This window comes from Mirounga angustirostris, unplaced genomic scaffold (genome assembly GCF_029215605.1).
Source record: "Mirounga angustirostris isolate CCGP_5_RB_7025 unplaced genomic scaffold, mMirAng1.0.hap1 SCAF_1, whole genome shotgun sequence".
Lineage (NCBI taxonomy): Eukaryota > Metazoa > Chordata > Mammalia > Carnivora > Phocidae > Mirounga > Mirounga angustirostris.
Genome location: NW_026991709.1, coordinates 6,051,519 through 6,071,458, shown reverse-complemented (window position 1 = coordinate 6,071,458; position 19,940 = coordinate 6,051,519). Strand labels below are relative to the sequence as shown.

At 44.8% G+C, this 19,940-nt stretch overlaps 1 protein-coding gene across 1 annotated transcript in view; it reads right to left on the bottom strand.

The window, feature by feature from the left end:
* The window catches only part of DSCAM (DS cell adhesion molecule), a 957,910-nt gene that overhangs the window by 12,422 nt on the left and 925,548 nt on the right, over positions 1–19,940 (bottom strand). Inside the window, exons 30-33 of the mRNA XM_064577323.1 lie at positions 14,866–14,981; positions 11,182–11,331; positions 2,941–3,138; positions 1,120–1,422 (exon numbers count right to left, since the gene is read on the bottom strand). Of these exons, the coding sequence (XP_064433393.1) occupies positions 1,120–1,422; positions 2,941–3,138; positions 11,182–11,331; positions 14,866–14,981 (767 nt within the window). The remainder of the gene's footprint in view (positions 1–1,119; positions 1,423–2,940; positions 3,139–11,181; positions 11,332–14,865; positions 14,982–19,940) is intronic.

The window sequence follows — 19,940 nt, the reverse complement described above, 5'->3', positions numbered from 1 at the left end:
TTTCAGGGTGAAGAAGAAGAAGGAGTGATTCTTCAGATGAGAAGTACCACTGGCTGCCATGGTTGGGTTCAGTATATAGATGTATTTATTTGCCCTCTACAATGGTTTGCAGATATCTGATCCAATACTTGAAAACTGTGGGTCTCCATGGAAAAACCAAGACTTCTGGCTTCTCTTGAGAAAGTCACTCATCCTGACCCCCCATTTCCACTTGGGATGAGTTGGCGGGAACATACTGGAGTCTATCCCCTCTAGATAGTCTGTGAACTCAAACTGTCTATCATGCATCACCCCCCTTCTCCTTGCTCTCCATCCTCTTCACTTACGCATGTGATCTGCCAGGCCCTGCAGGCCTTAGAGCTCAGAGCTGCCATCCACACACCAGGTACTCTCACACACCCAGTCCACTCTCACAGGCTCAAGGCAAAGATTGAACAGTGGCTGACCAAATCCCAGCCAGTCACTGTCACTTTGGGTAGCTCAATGAAACCAAGGCCCAAGCATCGGCCACTGGTAAGAACTCTCTCCTTCTGAAAGTCCTTGGTACAGCAGCTTTAAAACAAAGGCCCCCTGTGTTTGAGCCTCCTCTCATCACATGATGGGGTCTCCCTCTCTCCAACCTGAGCTCCTTGGGCTCTTTGATTGCTTGAACAACAGAATATGGCAGAAGCGATGTGTCACTTTCCAGGCCCAGCCTTAAGAGACTGGCTATTTCTATTGTTTGCCTGTCGGGACGCCTGCTTTAGAACCGAGCTGCCATGATACGAAGAAGCCGGAGCCACCTTGGGGAGAAACCCACCCAGGGAGGACACGACCAGCACCAGGCTGCCAGATGAGGGAGCCGTTTGGGAAGGGCTCCTCTATACCTAAGTGAGCCTCCCCAGTGACACGGCTGGAGCAGAGATGAGCTGTCCCCACCAAGCCTTGACTACATTTCAGATGTGTAAACAAAATAAGTGACTGTCACTGTTGGACACCCATAAGCTTTGGGGTGGTTCATTACATAGCAACCTGTAAACAGAGCCCCAAATCCAAACACCAGGACGGGCTTTCATAGCAGACGGTGTGAATCAGGAAGATGTGTCTCCCGTACAGTGGTCCATGCATTGCTTTTCTCACCTGGCCGATGTGCCTTTGGAACCGCCATGTTCATCACTCGACCTCCATCCTGAGGTTTGGGGGGAGATGCAGTGAACCTGCAGATCCCCGATTCTGAAGGGGTGCTGGAGGTCAGACTGTCTGTGTACTCGTTTGTCCCTGCCGTCAACTGTTCAGATGATGTGTCTGATATGAAGCACTCTGTGATGGTGAACTTGGCGTGCCTCAGTTGCTCTTCCATCTTAGCATGCTCGTAGGCTCTGGCCAGTTCTTCATAAGTGGAGGAGGCACTTTCTGTGGAGACCATGCTGCTTCGCGCTCGATCTGCCGCGTGTAAAAGAGAGAACAAGACGGATCAATTATTGCCTTATGGCCCCACTGGATGGCCATCTCTGGCTTGTGGCTGTCTCTCCCAGATCCTTGTACTACCTGGCAGGGGTCCTGGGTCTTTGACCGAGAACTGCCTTTGTCACCGTGGGGCCTGCTCTGTGCGCCTCGGTAAAGTGGGCTCAGAGAACTTTGTTTCAGTGGAACTGTTCCCTGCCCGGATGCCTCCGTCAATCAGCAATGCCTAAAAAATTCTGTGTTTCAGGACATCTGGGTGGCTCAGTCTGTTAGGTGCCTGTCTTTGGCTCAGGTCGTGATCTCAGGGTCCTGGGATCAAGTCCCACATCAGGTTCCCTGCTCAGCGGGGGGTCTCCCTCTCCCTTTGTTGCTCCCCCTGTTTGTGCGCGTGCTCTCTCTGTCAAATAAATAAATAAAAAATCTTTGAAAAAAATTCTGTGCTTCGTTAAAATGATTGGTGCACACAGACGGCAGTGTCCACCCCCTGCTCTGACTTGCGAATCAGCCTGTTCCATAGAGACTTAATTGGCACGAATGGTTTGAGCTCTGAAGTTCGGCTCGTCTAGGCCCAGCTTGGCAAGGGGGACGTGACGGTAGTTCCAAATGAAGCCCAGACGACGCATGACATTGGCCAGTAGGAAGCATGGCCCCTGGTCCCTCAGACCATCCTTTGTGACTGCCACATTTTATGGGGCCCAGAGAGCCACAGGGACCGGAGGAGGAGCATCTTGGCCAGAGGAATCTCTATTTTACGCACTAAAAAGTTTTGAATCACCTCTGTGGAACTCTGAGACTCTTCTGAGAGAAATAACAGCCATAAAAATAAATGTACAGGGTAACACTCCACTTTTGGAACACTATTTTTAAAGTGTATCAGCCAGAACAAAAGAAAATGAGTATGAAAATTTCCTACAGCTATTAGGTGTAGATATAATTTCTTTTCAAAAGTTAAGGTGGGGGGTGGGACAAGCCGATGCTATTCTTAGGCCCTGTCTTCTCTCCGAAGTGAAATCTTTGTTGATGGCACAGACTAGATGACTTACCTTATAACCAACCCCTGCTTAATTGTCAAAAGGATCAGCCTGTGTTCCCTATAGAGGGTGCTATGACCTTGTCATGAAATTTCAAGTGCAGCCTCTTAAACTCAGAGATGGTAGTGGGTCATGTGCCCTCAGAGTATAATCAGGAATTTTTGAAATCATGTGGGTGAAAATTTTAAAGTATCTGTGTTTCTCTTAGCTGCGTAGGAACTGAAAGGAGAGAAGACCATGAATCTGAGATTCAAGACACCTGCCAAATAGATGCCTTTTGGTTCTGCTTTGCAGAAATCACTGGGCCCCGGGCATCATCAATGCTGCATGGTTGTATCGGTACCTGTTACTTAAACAGTCTAACAATTTGAAAATGACCTTGAAGGAGCATAAGTAGGAGCCTCTGAAGCCCATCTGCGGGCCATGCTTGTCCCCAGGGTTGAGGAGGAGGCGTGCAGACCCCTACCTGTGTCTTGTGAAGGGCTGACACTGTAGCTGTCACTCTCCTTGTCCATTGATCCCGCAGCCCTGGGCGTCGGCAGCCTCCAGTCTGTGGTGAGGGTGTGTGCTGAAATGGTGGGGTGGGGTCTGTTGAGGGTCCACTGGCTGGCATACCGGTTTCTTGCTGTGGGTCCTGCCTTTGCGTTCCTCCTGGTGGTGGGATCTGTGAAGAGCCAAGAATAATGCATGTCTTAGTGTCTAGGAGTATGGTCAGTCATGATCCAAGTGTTGAGAGTGGTTCTCTCCACCCAGCCCTAAGACCCCCCTGCAGGATTCATGCCTCCAGGAAGCCTTCCCTGACTGCCCCTGTCCAGAGCATTCATTTTCTTTCTCTTATGGTCTGAGACATTTTTGTGAAATGTAAACATTTTTAAAAGTCCTGTGGGGGGCGGGAGAGAACATTAGATTTGGACTCAGGAGTTATGGACTCAATGTCCACATCCTAACCCCTAGTACCTCAGAATGTGACCTTATTTGGAAATAGGTTCATGGCAGATGTCCTTAGTTATGATAAAGTCAGGTTGGAGTAGGGTGGCCTTCAATCTAACATGGGTGGTGTCCTTCTAAGAACAGGAGACAGACACACAGAGGGAAGACAGCCGTGGAACAATGGAGGCAGAGATTGAAGTGCTGCAGCTGTAAGCCAAGGAATGTCAAAGATTGTCCGCAGCAACCACTGGAAACTAGGCAGAGGCGAGGAAGGACCCTTCTCTACAGGTTCCAGAAAGAGCGGGACTGTGCTGACACCTTGCATTTGGATTTCTGGGCCCCAGAACGGTGAGACAATAAAGTTCTGTTCTTTTAAGCCACCCCAGTTTGTGGTATGTTGTAATAGCAGGCTCTAGGAAACAATACAGTGTTATTGTGGTTTTGTATTTACTCATTCCCTTGAGTAGGACTGTTTTACTCATCAACTAAATTGCAAGTTCCTAGACCAGGAGGATGATACCTTTTTGTCTGAATACTCTCTTAGTTTTTTGCATATGGTAACATAGCTTTTCAACAGAATTGTCTGAACTTTGTCAAAGTTCAGAGATATGGGTCATTCAATGCAGAGCACACACGGTTAATCAGTGTCTGAATTTTTTATGTCTGCTGTCTTCAAAAACAGATTTGCATATATAGAGGCAGGTGCCAGATGGGTTTCATTTTCTCTAAATCTGGAACCAAAGACAGCAGGTCAATGAGGTGGACAGAGTTCTTAGTTCAGCTCTTTGGCTGGACACTGGAGTGGACCATAACACTGTCTTTTCTGGAATTTTGTGGAATAAGGGAAAGGCTCGGTGATCTGGACTGATTTTTCTTGGGCTCCAGCTTGAAGGCCACATAAGGTCCTAGATGGAGCTTTTTCCACCATTGAATTCTCTTCTTCTCAAAAAGGAATCTTATGCAGTTATATTTCGAAATGGTCTGGCCACCTCTCAACACCGCAGTCGATATTTACTGCTCAGCACTAATGAAGCAGGATCAAAAGATCAACAGAGAGAGGGCCAACACTTGGCATTGGGACAATGACTTACTAATGTGTTTCCGTGGGCCTGGAAGTCTCTCTAGGGCAGGGGTCAGGTATTCATCCTTGGGTCCGTTCACAGAGCCTATGATAATCTCTGGTATACAGAGTCCCCTGGATGAACACGCATAGCCCAGGGTCACTTTATGGATGAGGCAACGGACGCTCAGAGAGAAGTGACACAGCTATTAAGTGGTAAGTAGGGAGCCCAAGACGCCATGGATTGGTTCAGAGATTGCCCAGCACTTGAGCACCCAGAGGTCCCCACCCTGGACACCTGAGTATTTAATACAGTGTCCCTGTGACACTGAGTCCTTTGTAATGCCATTTTGGATCATGGGAGGCAAGACACTTGAAAGGGGTGAAAGGACTTTCTTTTCAAATGGAGGATTTTCCTCTTTGCAAATTCTAGTTATTGGACTTTGAACCGAATCCATCATTCTACAGTGCTGGAGAGAAGCATTAAAATGGCAGCCAAATCAATATATTTTAAGATTTCCTGGGTCATCAAAATGCTTCATCTTGGTGCATATTCTTTGGGGCATTGATTTTAAGACACATTTCATCCCTTACTTGCAAAATTCCACAGAAGACTTTATTGGAAGATGTATTTTTTTTTTGCCTTGATTAGAATGTAAATGTAAATATACATTTAATGTAGAGCTGAATGTAAATATGACCCCAAAGCCCAGGTTATGCTTGAGCTCCAAGCTCTCTGGACAGCAAGGTATGAATGATAATTGTGTTTCTCCACTGAAATGCTAGGAGAGAGGTCCTCAAAGAGATAGAAATATATTCTCACGGGTAGGAGGCTAAGTATCTTCCAGGTACGATGGACTTCTTAAGTAGAGCTTCAATAAATGGAGCTTGTTATTTAAATGCTAATGAATCTTTCCCCCAAAATTACCCTGTCCCTTATGTAAGATTTGAGGATTCTCATTTTCTTTTAAAAATTTTTTGAAGGTTTTCATTTTTATTCTTCTTTATGTTTCTTGCAGCTACAGCTGTGGATCAGATTTACTCCTGGCACGGATGCTTGGGTGGCGGGGCTGGGTGGGTATCAGTTTGATCTTCCCACTTCAAGGACACTATTTCCTCAAACTCCCAAACTCTCCCCTGTGTTTCTTCCCACTGACCCGCCCACCCATAGTGGGGCAGGACCGTAGCCCCTTTCTCACTGAGATCACCCTGTGTGGAAAATTCCATGGTCACGTTGTACATGTCAGCCTCTATTCAAAGCCACAACTCTTTTCAAGTTAATTTTGTTCGTTATCCTTTTTTTCTAGATGAGGACAGTTTTACCAGTGGCCTGATAACGTTGGAAATATAGGTCATGATATTACTTTCCCTGAACCACAGGCTGTAATTCTGTTCTGCTCTAAGCAAGCATCCTAGAGGCGAAATCATCTCAGTAGGTAGAATATTGGGGTGGTTGACACATTTTTTTTTTTTTAATAATCAGGTTTTGGGAGCTGTTTTATACCTGAGCCGAACTCTTCGGTATGATATCTCCTAAGATATCAGCTAAAATAAAAATCTGACTTGGACCCTACTTGGACCCTACTTGGTAGCCTCCTTTGTAGGCCTTACCAGGTAATCTACTAAGGAAATAAATGTTGAGATTTACTGTCCCTGCATGGAAAGCATTTTGTTTGGCTCCCCACCACTCTAATATAAATACAACTTGGTGATGAGCCATCACGCTTGCTGAACAGCTAACAAATTAGAAGGTAAGTGATACAAATAACTCTTGGCCTTTCAAGCCTATGATATTTAGGTCCCCTAAACCTAAATTAAGCTTTTCTGCCCACTGAATCAAATTATTTTAATCATCCTGAATTCGGGATAAGAGAGGATTTTGTGGCTAATAGGGTTTTAAAACATGTCATGTGTACTGTGATGTGGGTATTAATCTGTTTTTATTCTCTGGCTTTTGCTGTCCCATCTCGTAGGTGCTGAGGCGTCCACTGCATGTGGTGATGATGCTGTGGGGCCTGAATATTCCCATCACATAACGAACAAGTATTTACCAAGGGCTCATTATACACGGGACACTCCTTGCCTATATCAGGTATTTTCCTGCAGTATGATGTCATGTACAATTCTGCGTGATGGGGTGTGCAATGGTTTTCAAAGTCTCAATGAAAAAAGAGTCAATCCAGGTTGTGAACTCTTCTTATGTAAGCCTACTCAGCCCCTAGATGTCCCCTAAGAAGCGTCATCTCCACTTAACAGCACTTAACGGTGCTTGAGTTAGGTTGCCTGCCTTTGACCCAGTTTCACTACTTGCTGGTGGTGAGCTCATCAGACGTGCCCATTTCCCTCATCTCAGACCTCGCCCACCCATAGGGCTGTTGTGACACATGGAGGGCTCAACAGATCTCGGGGCCTGGCCCGTGGTTCCTGAGTGACAAACACTTGGCAAGGGTTGGAGCACATCCTGCTTATTGGGAAGAGGGTGGGGGAGATTTGGCGGGTTGATCAGGAAGGCTAGAGACTCAGTTTAGAGAGGGTTTGGCAGAAAAAAAAAATACTCATTAAAAAATCAAGACCAGAGGTGCCTGGGTGGCTCAGTTGGTGAAGTGTCTGACTTTGGTTCGGGTCATGATCTCAGGGTTCTGGGATCGAGTCCCCCCATCAGGCGCCCTGTTCAGTGGGGAGTCTACTTCTCCCTCTCCTGCTCCCCCTTCTTGTGATCTCTCTCTCTCTCTCTCATAAATAAATAAAATCTTAAAAAAAAAATCAAGACCAGATGCTGGAGAGTTCCCATGCTGCAGAAAGGAGCTGAAAGGTAGAGCTGGTAAGGACAGGCGTGCGTCCTATTCATTCCCAGTCTAGCCCTCTGTACATCAAGTACAGTCAAGCTCTTGTACATGCTCTTGGCCCAGATGGGTGGATGGTGACAAAGGGATGACTTTCAGGTAAATATGACCCCAAAGCCCAGGTCATGTCTCACACGTTTCACTTCACGTGTCTTTGTACCCTTGCACAGTTTGTGCGCAAGAAAGCTGATTCAAGTTCTCCTGTGACGGTCTCGTTGGTAAGTCTCACAGAGTGTGCTGGGAGAGACTATGTACATACTTACAAACCTCCAATCAGCTGGCATCCAGATCCCCAGCCTATTAGATGTCTTAGGAAATGGAGAACAAAGAGAGGGGCCAAATGGACTGCCCAAGTCCTGTCTAAAATGCTAAACATCCTTTCTTACCCACCCCCTTTACTCTGATTTCAGAACTTGACAGTGGATTAGTATTTAAGTATGTTTACTGATGCCTACTGTGTGTCAGACTCTGCAGCTGGAGCTGGGGGTGGGAGACACAGACACCACAGATGCCCCACTTTCTCCTGTACCCTAAGACACAGGAGGGACAGGGACGCACACAGAACTGCAGACACAGCCAAGGCATCTGTTCCCCTTGGTTGAAGAGCTAAATAGCCAATTGTTGGGATTTCTCCCATCCTCATAACGAATCTTTGTTGCAGGTCAGGAAAACTAAAAAAATAAATGCCTAGAAACATAGCTTCTATGATGTGGTCATGATAGTGTGTAAACAACGTATCGTAGATGCTCTTCTTAAAACTAAAGAGCCCCTACATTGACGACCCCGTCCTAGCATCATTAGAACAGACTAATAACGCCATGTGCAGCTGAGGAAACAGACTATAAAACCATCTTGGCAAATTTGCCCAACTGCAGTGTGGAGAACCAGCTGCATGGGACTGAGATGACAGGGGTGCACCACGTGGACACTGTGACAAACTTGGGGGCATGGGACTGAGATGACAGGGGTGCACCACGTGGACACCGTGACAAACTTGGGGGCACAGGACACAAGCGGAGAGCTGGGCTTCTGCTGGGGGTTTGGATGCCCACTCTTTCCACTTTTAAATGAAAAACGGGATGTTCTTAGTCCCTCCTCATGTGGTTCTGGAAGAAATATTTAATGCAAAAATGATCCCAAAGATCCTTTACTAATAGAGAATGTTGTGCAGATGCTAAAGGAATAGCTCTGCTTTTATTTTTTTTGAATTAGAGACTGATGCATGCATTTGAGTAGATCTACCTAATGCTTATAAACACTGTTGGATGTTCATCACAAATGAAGGAAGCAGCGTTCTGTAAGCTGTGGTTGCTTCAATGTGATGTGATCATCAGGCTGAACCCCGGGCTGAGCATCCCAACACTCTCAGAATGAGGTGCAAACTCACGAGGCTGGCCCAGGAGGCCTGGCGACCAGGCCACCCACCTCTTTCTCTGTCTAGCCCCCACCCCCAATCCCTGTGGCCCACTGCAATCCAGGGACGCTTCTGCCCCAACAGGCCTTAGGAGCTTTTCCCTCCTGTCCCCTCCACCTGGCAAGCCAGCTCATGGCCACGACCTAGACTTGCTCCTCAATGGTGGTCTCCCCAGATTCATGTTCAAAGTAGCCTCTCCCATCATCTCCCATACACCCCCTGACTCACTATTTCACCATTTCATCATTGCCTCCTATTTTTCCCTAGTTCTTTTAGGTAAATGAGAAAAGCTTGAGTTCTTTGTTTGCATCTGATTCCTGCACTAAGATGAAATGAATGTCTTCTTGCGTCTCATGATGTAGCCCCATCACTGGGCCATATGTCAAGTAAAACCTTAGTGAATATATTTGAGTCTGAATGCATGCATCCTTGCAGTTCCCCAGCTATGCTTCTAGAGTTACAGGTGTGAGAGACGCGGACATGCCGCCCCATGTGCCCCCGGCCTGCCACTGCCTCTTGCTGGCTCTAGTTTCTGCTTATGACCGACATTCACATTTCTGCGGATATTTTGAATGTCATCGAATCAATGTGTTCATTAGTCAGGTAGAGGTGTGATCATGGAGTTGGGAGCTTCCCAGTGCATTTCTCCTCTATTTATGGCTGGCCTCTGTGCATTGCTCTGCCAGTCGAACATTGAAGGGGAGGTGGGAATGCTTGCTTGATTTACCTGGCAGAAAGAAGGCGTGTGCTTTGAGTGTGGCAAGCTTGAGAGGTCCTGTCCCACTGCACTCAGGGGCAGGGACACACATAGGTCTAACATTTGGGGAAATATTTCTCCAAGAGGGCTCCAGACAATCAGCATCAGAACTACCCAGAATGTCTATTACAAGGCAGATTCCTGGGCCAAGTGGATCAGAACCTCTGGGGACAGAGCCCTGGAATGGGTGTTTGGAACAGACATCCTGGGTGATCCTGATGCATGTAAGAGTTGGGGAACCACTATCTGGGCATCTGTCCTGTTTCCTCTGCCTCTTTCCTATTTTCCAGTTAATGTCTCTATCAGCTTCCATGCTGCCTGGGCATGGAACTCTGAGGTCAAGGATCCATCCATTTCAGCAATCTCTCCCCCCGCCCCCCTCCCCACCCCGGTCTATAGTCTTTCTCTCACTGAATAGCAACCAGTGGCTCAGAAATCCATCAGTGCAGCATCCTATATCCAGACCCTGGACCAGGCAAATGATGATGGGGAAGCCAGTAGCTGGAGAGAATATCAAGGACCACGAAGCGGTTTCTAAGAGTAAGGCTCTCGCTCACACCCCCTTGCAAAATTAACTCTCACTCATGGCCCGTTCGGATCTTCAGTGTGCTAATGTCATCAGGGAAGGAAGGTGGTGAGGTTAGACAAAAGGGGGAATAAAAGATTTCTTTAGCACGTTCTTGAGGATAACTTTTCAAATCAATTTCAGTAACAGTTGAAACTGTTTTCAAATTACAATGTTATTAGGAATCAACTGGTTTGATTCATGATGCTCGGCGCATTTCACAAATGCCTTTCGAGTCAGAATTTATGAAAAACGGCTTTTAACATTGTAATATTTATTTTTCTAATTATAACACTCTGAGAATGTAAATTTTTGCAGAGTGATTAGAGGTTTAAAAGCTAGACATCAAAGCTTTTGAAAAGATAATAATCGGGACATCAATTTCTCAGTCTTTAAAGAGATTTAGAAACAATTTCAGCTATGACAGAATAAGAATATCTAGTTAATAAGCTCTAGATACATATTAGGGGATTTAATTTCATTGCAGTAATTAATTCCCATATATTATGGATGTCGATATTAATAACTAAGTCAAACATAATCCCTGGATTAGTCAGGACCACAATTTTTCTCAAACAGCATGTACAGGAGAAAAGCATGAACTCCAAGGACGGACCGACCCACAGTTCAATCTTGGCTTCATTATGCATTATCTGTACAACTTTGGGCTGTTTACCTAACTTCTCTGAGAATCCATTTTTTTTTCTACCTGTAAAATAGAGGCTATCGTATCTATTCGTACCTATTATAAGTAGGTACCTCACAGGGTTGCCTTACAGATAACATACACGACATAAGCTTTTTATCCTAATCCTGGCACAGAGTAGATACTCACTCATGTTAATTACCTTCCCCTTTTCCAGTGTCGTCCAAATTAAAAAAAAATTACCTCTACCTGAAATTTCTAGCACTTTCGTAGTAAATCACTACCAAGGGTTATTGGCTTCAGCTGACACAATTTGAAAACCAGCTCAGATCCAACAGTAAAAACTCACTGTCCCAAAGAAAACTACTATCGTGCGTATCTGTTTCTTGGGTGCGGGGCCAATGAGCCCCACCTCCGTTTGACGGGGACAGAGCATCCACGTCTCGTCGGTGTTGACAACACCCACACGGTTTGCGCTGTCTGGCCACTTACTCGTTCCTGGCCGCGCGTCCGAAACGTCCACCAGGGGCCCGGTGGCCTGTGACACTGACTGGTAGTGGACCGTGTGCGTCACTGTCAGGGACTTCTGTTTCGCCGCCTCCCCAAAGTCAGCATCCGTTAACAGGACCGTGGAGCGATCGTCTGCAGAACAGCAGGGACGGGGGAAACCAGACATGTTTACCCTCTTTCCATGGCTCGCTGCCTCTCTCCCCAGGTCCTTGTGTTATCATTCATTACAACCGCAATTACGGCCTCATCTAAAGCAGCAAAAACAACTAAAAATTCAAGCGCCATGTTAGAACCACTGGAGAGGGGCGCCTGGGTGGCTCAGTTGGTTGGGCGACTGCCTTCGGCTCGGGTCATGATCCTGGAGTCCCGGGATCGAGTCCCGCATCGGGCTCCCTGCTCGGCGGGGAGCCTGCTTCTCCCTCTCCCACTCCCCCTGCTTGTGTTCCCTCTCTCGCTGTGTCTCTCTCTGTCAAATAAATAAATAAAATCTTTAAAAAAAAAAAAAAAGAACCACTGGAGAGTGCTAAGAGTGTTGGCTTTCAGAGCACGAATGAAAGAGAGTGACCACAGAGAGGGTCTTCTCACAAAGCAAACACTGATTTGGGGAGGCTTGTTGTTGCTGCTGCCTGCTTAACAGAGTTCGGGAATCCTGTATTTGTCAAAGGCTCACCTGAGTTGTCAGCAGGGAAGCCGGCACCACCCAGTGATGGGGCTGCCCCTGCAAGTCAGCTCTGTTTGCAGGACTAGAAGAACACCACCACCACAGCTCTCTACACTTGAGGGGCTCTCATGCTGAACTTGGCCAATGCTTGGGGTTGGGGGGAGGTGTGGGAAAGAGAAGGGCTGGTCTTCAGAGTTTATTGATTCCTCTATTTCAAAGATTCTGATGTATGTTCCTTCCCACCTCTTCTGAGCCTTAATTACTCTAGAACATCTTTTAATTGATTTCTCAAAATGACTCACTTGTCAGATTTCCAAGCCCAGTTGGCACCTGAAGGTTAGGGAAGCAGGAGCCTGGGTTCAGATGAATATGGAGCATTTTAGTGCTTGGAAAGGAAGCTGTTGGTTGAGCTGTGTCATTATTTGGTTGTCTCAAGATTTTCATTACTTTGTTGGGATACTTTTCACACTTCCTTAAGAGCTCTTTTACTCCAAGGGAAGCTCCCGTTAGGATATATGGATATATTCATACGTTTTCAAGCACCGCAGCCCGGGATGCTGTTCATATGAGTTTATCAGTCAGCTGGGACCACGCTGTGGTGTGCCTTGACACAGAACGGTGATGTGAAAGTCATAAACAACACAGTTAGACTTCTGTGTCCAAAAAAGGCTCTGAACAGAATGAACCTTACAAAATCCAATTACTCAGGCTCTGGCAGGAGAGGAAAGCCTCTTGAAGTTAGAATAAAATTTCTTGGCAGGGAAATAGAAGAGAGACTGCCAAGGTGTCTGCTGGCATCCTGGCGTGGGACGCAGCGTGGGCTGGTACCGCAGCAGGATCCGGGGCTCAGCGCGGGGGGTCACACCGCAGCCTTCCCCTGGCCCCCAGACTGGGTGGCCTTTCTCCAGAAACAGGTTCTTACAACTGGACCTGGCATCAGAAGCCCAACATCTACATTCGTTTCTCACTAATAATACTGACATGTTCTGGTTTCCAACACTTAGCCCTGTGGAGAGCACTCTGGATTATCTGCGGGGCTAGGGTACAAACTCTTAATGGGAAATTTCAGGTGCCTGTCAGTGTGTGAGGTTAACCATTCATTCTGGCTGGAAATTAATGGCACTCTCCTATTGGATTCTTGTAGTCAGAGCCCAGAGTGTTTTAAAGCATCACATTTCTACTTCCTAATAATTAGAAAATGCCATTGACCAACTGTCAAGCATCACCAGGAGGTAAACGACTCTTGGTGATCAATGATCCTGTGAGGAATAGGACGCATCTCTGGTGAAGGGCAGTGACTATGGACAGAATGATGAGCAGACTTTCTCTGGTGTTAGGCCAGCTATGACTACCTATTGTAACCACCGTGGGGACAATGATTAACAGGTCTGATGAGGAACATTTATCGAATGTTGTAACTATATTATACGGTCAAAGGAATTATATTTTGATTTTTGAACTGATGTTTCAGAGGAACATCTTGGTTTTTATGCCCAACCTATGGAGTTCAATAAAAGGGATTCCAGCTATACTCCTGAAAGGTAAAGGTGATCAAGAACAAAGCATGGTGCTTTGTCCTGATGGGAGCTATCAAATAAAATCTTACGTATTTTAGGATGAGTAAGTGAGCCCTCCAACAACACAGGTAGTATTTAACTGAATTTAGTTGATTGAGGGCCACACTGGGCTTGACCAACCTTCTCCAAGTGCTATTATGCCTGAACCAAACTTAAAGCCAGCAAGAGCAGCCCAAACCTTAGGACTTAGGAACTTCTAAGTCAAGATGTCTCTGCTGTACTATTAGAACATAATCATGCAGGGCGGGAGCAAGGAGCAATGGAGATGTTCTGCCAATCTGGCCATTTACCACTGTTTTTCTGGCAGGAGGCTTCTAGCGTAGGTGCCAGGAGTGGGGTAATTTTAGCCAAACCACAGGATAGGGTTGCCCTGGGACCAAGTGCCAGCAAACACCTTCCAGAACAAACACTGAGCAAAGTTTGAAAAGGGCCAGACTGGGCAACCTGCCTCAGAGTCTGTTTCTATGGATACTGGAAAGCTGAGTGATATTTCTAAGGTGAGGGCTTCTGGGAAGAAGCTTGTTGATATGGAAGCAGGTGGTGACAGTCACAGGAGGCTAGGCTGGCGGCTGGGTGGGGGCCTTGCCCTGGTTCTGCTCTAGTCTAAGTGACCTGCAAGCTATGTAAGCTCTCAATGCTCCAATTACAAAGTAGTATCTTTTTCCTACGTTGATTGGGTGGGTTAAATGAAAGGATGCACATAAAGTGCTTATAAAAGTAGGTGACATTAGAGAGCCCTCAGTAAATGTTAGCTATTCTTCTGATCATTATTGCAATGGAAATATAAAGTCTCTGATTCTGGAGTAAGTAGACCTGTGTAAGAAGGCAGTATAGAACAGCGGATTTTGAATGGAAAGGGCTGGAAAGAGTCAAGACAGCAGGGTTCTGGGCGAACCAGACACAGACGTTCTCCAGGTGAAACATGGATCTGGGTGTTTCCCAAAGCACTGCCAAGGACCCCATCCCAGGGTGTCTGCGTGGTGCTGAGGGATGGTGAAAAGGCAGCCCATGCACAGACACTTGTTTGTTAAATGCTAAGTAGATTTTAAATGTTTTCTTTAATGAAGGCCTTATTGTAGCTGAAGAAGGCACTGAGTGAATTTCCAGGATGGGCTTTAGTGTGTGACCCTTCTAGGCTTATTTGATTACAGGTGTTTGTTCTTTGGAGAGGCACCAATAGTCTCTGCAGGAAAGACCCGGCACGGATCAAAGTTGGGGAACTCCTGTCTCAGGTGACCTCTGAGCTACGTGTGAGTTCATTTCCCCACCCACATCTGCTGGTATTTATTATTCTCCTCAATAACAATGATCTCCCTTCTACCTCTGCTTGTGGAGGACTCAAGATGTTCCCATAACCACTGGGGTTTGGGCTGAGACGGCACAGCTGTAGCAGCCACATTGTGTAAGGCCACAAACAAGGCACCTTACCGATGGTCTCCATTGTGTCTCTCTCTTCAATCAAAAGCTGAGCCCTGGGTATGTCAATGTGCATTCTCAAGGTCTGTTGTTGCTTGCTCAAGGTATCCGAAGTCCGGGTATTCTTACTGGGGATAAAATAGAGGGGATTCATGAACAAATGCAGTTCAGACTTACATGATGCCAACAGGGGCTTATACAACCACTGGGTTTGGTATCCAATTAGTTGAATGCCTTGTGGGGATGGGAGGGGGAAAAAAAAGCAAGGAAGGAAAAGGGGATAAGGAGAAGGAAAAACAGTTTTTTCCCTTCATTCAAATGATATTTACTAATATTAAGCTTCAGCAATCAGTTGTGAAGCTCAAAGAATGAAAACTGTCAATAGGGATTGGTTCCATATTGATAGAACCTTTGGAATTTCCCTTTTCTTGTGTAACGCTAAGTAAAACCAAAAAAAAAAAAAAAGTGATTCTTAAACCAACAACACTCTTATTTGTCAGACATGAGATATTCCAGTGATGGCAAGGGAGGAAGCATGTGTGCTCGCTGCTCATTGGGTGGGGCTTCTACTAATGGATTTGTATTTATATCTGGCGTAGTTTTATTTTTGTTCTAGTAACAAATCATAAACCTTGTTAACTTCCCTGACACTAGTTTATCCTAACTGATATCATATTTTAGAATTAAAAACAAAACCCAACTACTATAAGAATTTGTGTACCAGAAAATTACTCTTAGAGTGAGCTTCTAGAAGTAAATGGAAATAGGTAGTAAAATGGCATGGGATAATCAAATTCAGTTACAGCCTACAGAAAAAAAGAATAATCTGCATGTTTCACAAAAACACACAAAAAGTCCTACATCACAGGAGTGATTGTGCAGTCTTTACAGAGTTGTAAGGATTGAGAAGATTTCAAAATAATGTATAGTTGACCCTTAAAGAACATGGGTTTGAACTGGACGGGTCCACTTATATGCAGATTTTTCTCCATAAATACAGTCTGGTACTGTAATGTTTTCTCCTCCTTATGATTTTCCTAGTACCATTTTCTTTTCTCTAGCTTATTTTATTGTAAGAATGCAGTATATAATACATATAATACACAAAGTATGTGTTAATTGACTGTTTATGTTATGGGTCAGGCTTCTGGTCAAGAGTAGGCTACTAGTAGTTAAGTTTTGGGGAAATCGAGAGTTGTATGTGGATTTTTGACTGTATGTGGGGCTTAGCGCTCTTAATGCCTGCATCGTTCAAGGGTCACCTGTGTAGTAAAACAACTTCTAAAGAGCAACAATCATTCAGAATAATTCATCAATGTGATAAACTATGGCATCCATAAATCCAGCTCAACAATTGCCAAAATCGACTTTGAGAAAGATTTCTGGCGCCTACTTCACTGGATGATTTACCTCTGTGTTAGTTACTTTTAGTAGAGAATGATAAAAGGATAGTCATACTACATCTTAAATGTTTTTCTTCCTGACTAAGCATTCCCCAGGAGTCCTAGGTCCTTTCTTGTTGATGAGGATTCATCTACCCTTGAACCCTGTAGCTGAAGGAATGTTAATAATCCAAAGGTCAAGTTCATTCAAGAACCCCAGTAGACATTTAAATGTTGAAGTCTGTGTTAATATTCTGAATATTTTGTAACGGCCCTTCCCTCATTTGAGTATAAACAAAACAACCTACAGAAACAACAGCTTCTAAGAGGTGCGTCATTCCTACTTAGGACTTGATCTTGAACCAGATTTCTTGCTCTGCAGATGAGTAACTGGGTTATGTAGCTAGATCATGCTAATTATGTAGAGCCCAAATTCAAATGTTTGGCCTGAATTTTTCACATCGTCTATATACTTTTTGAAATTATTTACTTAACTACGCTTTCATTTTGTGTGTGTGTGTGTGTGTTTTAAAGCAAAGAATCAAATACTTGTATAAAATGAAGAACATTTTGGTGACTTGGGGGTTGCAGTTTAGACAAGCTCTATTTCCACAAAAACAGATGGGGAACTACTCCTCTGTGAGTATCTGAAAGGTCTGTTTAGAAACTCCACTAGGGACTTGAGCTTGTCCTTGCACCAAAAATAGAAATGTGAGCTAGTTCCTTCTGCTCATCATGAATAGTTATGAGGCAGTCAGTGGCTGCTCTATTAAACACTATGAACCCGAGCGCAGACTATCTTTAACAATAAGGGGTCCACTGTCAGACTGACACAGGAAGCATGCTAAATAGCTACTGTGCCCCAATGCAGTGGGCACGAGGACTTAGAATTGATTGAACTTCATAAACAGAGACAGTCAAAGCTGGAAGTAAATTTCTCCTTCTCCTTGAAGGAATGCACGCTGTCAAGCCCCGTAGTGGAAAGGCAAGAACATGGCCCAACAAACCTTGAGATTCAGGAGCTAATTGTTCCTCTCTCCCTTTGCATTGCTGTTCCCTTTGCTTAGAAGAAATGCCCCCTCCCCCCATTCCAGTGGCCAAGTGGCTGGCTCCCTCTCTGGCTTCAGAGCTTGGTGCAGGTGCTGTCTTCAATGGAGCCAGACTGGCCTAGCTCTGGGCACTGCTGATGCTTCTCCTCCCCATCCTCTGTTGAATCTTGTTTCCCTGGCACTGAATACTCTTGAGCATATGTGTAATTGACTTATCTTGTTTGTGATCTGTTTCTTCCACTGGAATATGAGCTCTACAAGGGATAGTTCCTTCCGTTCTGCCCCTATATACCCCTGGAACTTAGAGCAGTATGTGGCCGGAGTAGGTGCTCAATAAGTATTTGTTGAAGCTTGTTGAATAAATCATGTTGTTTGGAGGGTACAGTGGGAGTGAGTGACAGGTCCCAGAGGAGGTAATATTCTTCTCATTTTAAAGGGTTATTAGGTCTCAACTTTCTTAATGTGGCTGCCATAGTCTATAATCTATGGTTCTAGGAAGGCTGATTCTCTAAAATTATAACAATTGGTCATTAAAGCAGCAGTAAACCCTCCCCTCCCCCCAAAAAACCTATTCGAGGAAAACTCATTTGTGAAAAGATTCTGAATGTTTTCACTGTAGAAACAAAATTGCATCTTTTTTATGATATGGAATCATGCTTAAATATGTTAGTTATTATTGAAATATCATCTTCCACCATCCATTTGCCGTCTGGTTGTCTGATTAAAATGACAAAGAGCTGACCCTCGTTCACCAAGGATTGTATTTCTCAGCTTAGCCAATAAATTACTTGCAGTTGTTAAAACTCTTTAAAGTCTTGGTATTTCCTTAAGCTTTGTGGGGGTGGGGGGACTGATGAAAAAGTCTGCACATCACCCACCTTCCCAAATATGATATGAAGCATTCCATAAGTTTGAATAACTGTAGGGCTATCAGGACCTCATTATAATAGTTGAGTGTTTTTTGTTTGTTTGTTTTACTATTTGTCTAAAAATATGAACATCAAAAAGCTAAACTTATTTAAGTTCTCAGTTTGAACCCTTCTCCACCCTTTTCCACTTATAGATAGCTTTTAATAATACTGGTCTTTGTATATTAACCACGTATTGGCTAATGCCAGTCTTACCTCTTAGAAGGCTGGTATTTTTCTTTAAATTATTTTCACATAATCATAAAAAAGGAATATCCTTTCTATCTGGGCATGGTGGGTGAAGTCTCTCTTTCTCTCTGTGGGGGGTGATTTGCATGGGTGAAATCGAGGAATGTGCAGAAGCACAAAGCCCAGCGACGGGAGACGGGAGACGATACCTTGTGGGGAATACCCTGGCACCAGCTTATCTGTGTTTGTCCCACAGTAGCATCTGCCTTCCTGGCCCTGGGACAGCTAATCCCACTAAAGTATGCAGATACATTTTTTGTGGAACATGGTTGGAAAATATGTTACCTTCACCAAGATCACAGAATGATAAAGCTAGGAATAATTGCAAATTGTTATTTTTTTAGATGAGGAAAGTGGGGCATACAGAGGGAAAATGACTTGCCCAAGATCACAGAACCAGCAAATGGCAACGTGAGGCCTACAATGTAGGCTTGTGGTTCTATGTTCTCACTGCACCAGCCTGCTATGTCCTCAATTTCCCACTCAATCAGCAGCGAAGATCAGAGACAGCAGTTCTGTAGCCTCTCTATACCAACAGATATGACTTGCCTAGATTTTCTAGACCACATTCGAAATACGGTTGGCCCTCAAGTCTCCAGGTAGGTGACAGGGTCTTTTGTTGCTTGGCCCCATTAACCTGCCAAACTTAGATTGAACTGACCCTTCATGATTAAAAGCATTGCGTTTGCTTCTAAATTAATCCCATAAAAATCCACCTATTTGAGAAGCTTAGAAATTCTCTTCCTTTTCAATCACTGTACCCTCTGAAGGAAAACCACCTCAACTACCTTAAGTGGGAGTAATTACCAGTTTGAATGTTCCTAATTTCATATTGGCAACTGTTAACCTCAAATACCACTATTAATTCCTGCTTTACTCAAGAGGTGGTCTTTCAACCACAGTGATTGACCTATTAATGAAAAAGATGCTTTTTGATGTCTTGCTTGGGGCTAATAAGAAGGGGGAGGGATGCATTCTAGGATATTAGAGAAGCTAATACCTACTCATCCTAACCAAACAAATGTTGAACATGTCAGAAAACACAGATTCCAGTGTCACGGGGTTTGGGCAGACATGATCTCTGGTTGAAGAGTGGCTGAAGGAAGTGGCTGGAAGGTCTCTGGGAGGGCTGCAGGAACCAGGCTGGGGTACAAACCAGTGAAGTAGGCTGGGTGGAGATGGGGATGGTGATCTGTTATACAGGGCAAAAGTCATGCCCAGTCTACAGGGAGCATTTGATGGAGCTCCAGACTGCCATTATCTCTAAGGTGTGCCCAGTATGGCCAGAATATTTTCAAGAAAGTCAGAAAGCTACAATTTTATACGAAATCTCTTAGGAGGGCGAGTGATGTGATGAGCACTGGGTATTATACACAACTAATGAATCACTGAACACTACATCAGAAACTAATGATGTACTATACGTTAGCTAATTGAACATAATAATAAAAGAGAGAAAAAAGAAATCTCTCAATTTCTAAATGTCACCAATGAATTCA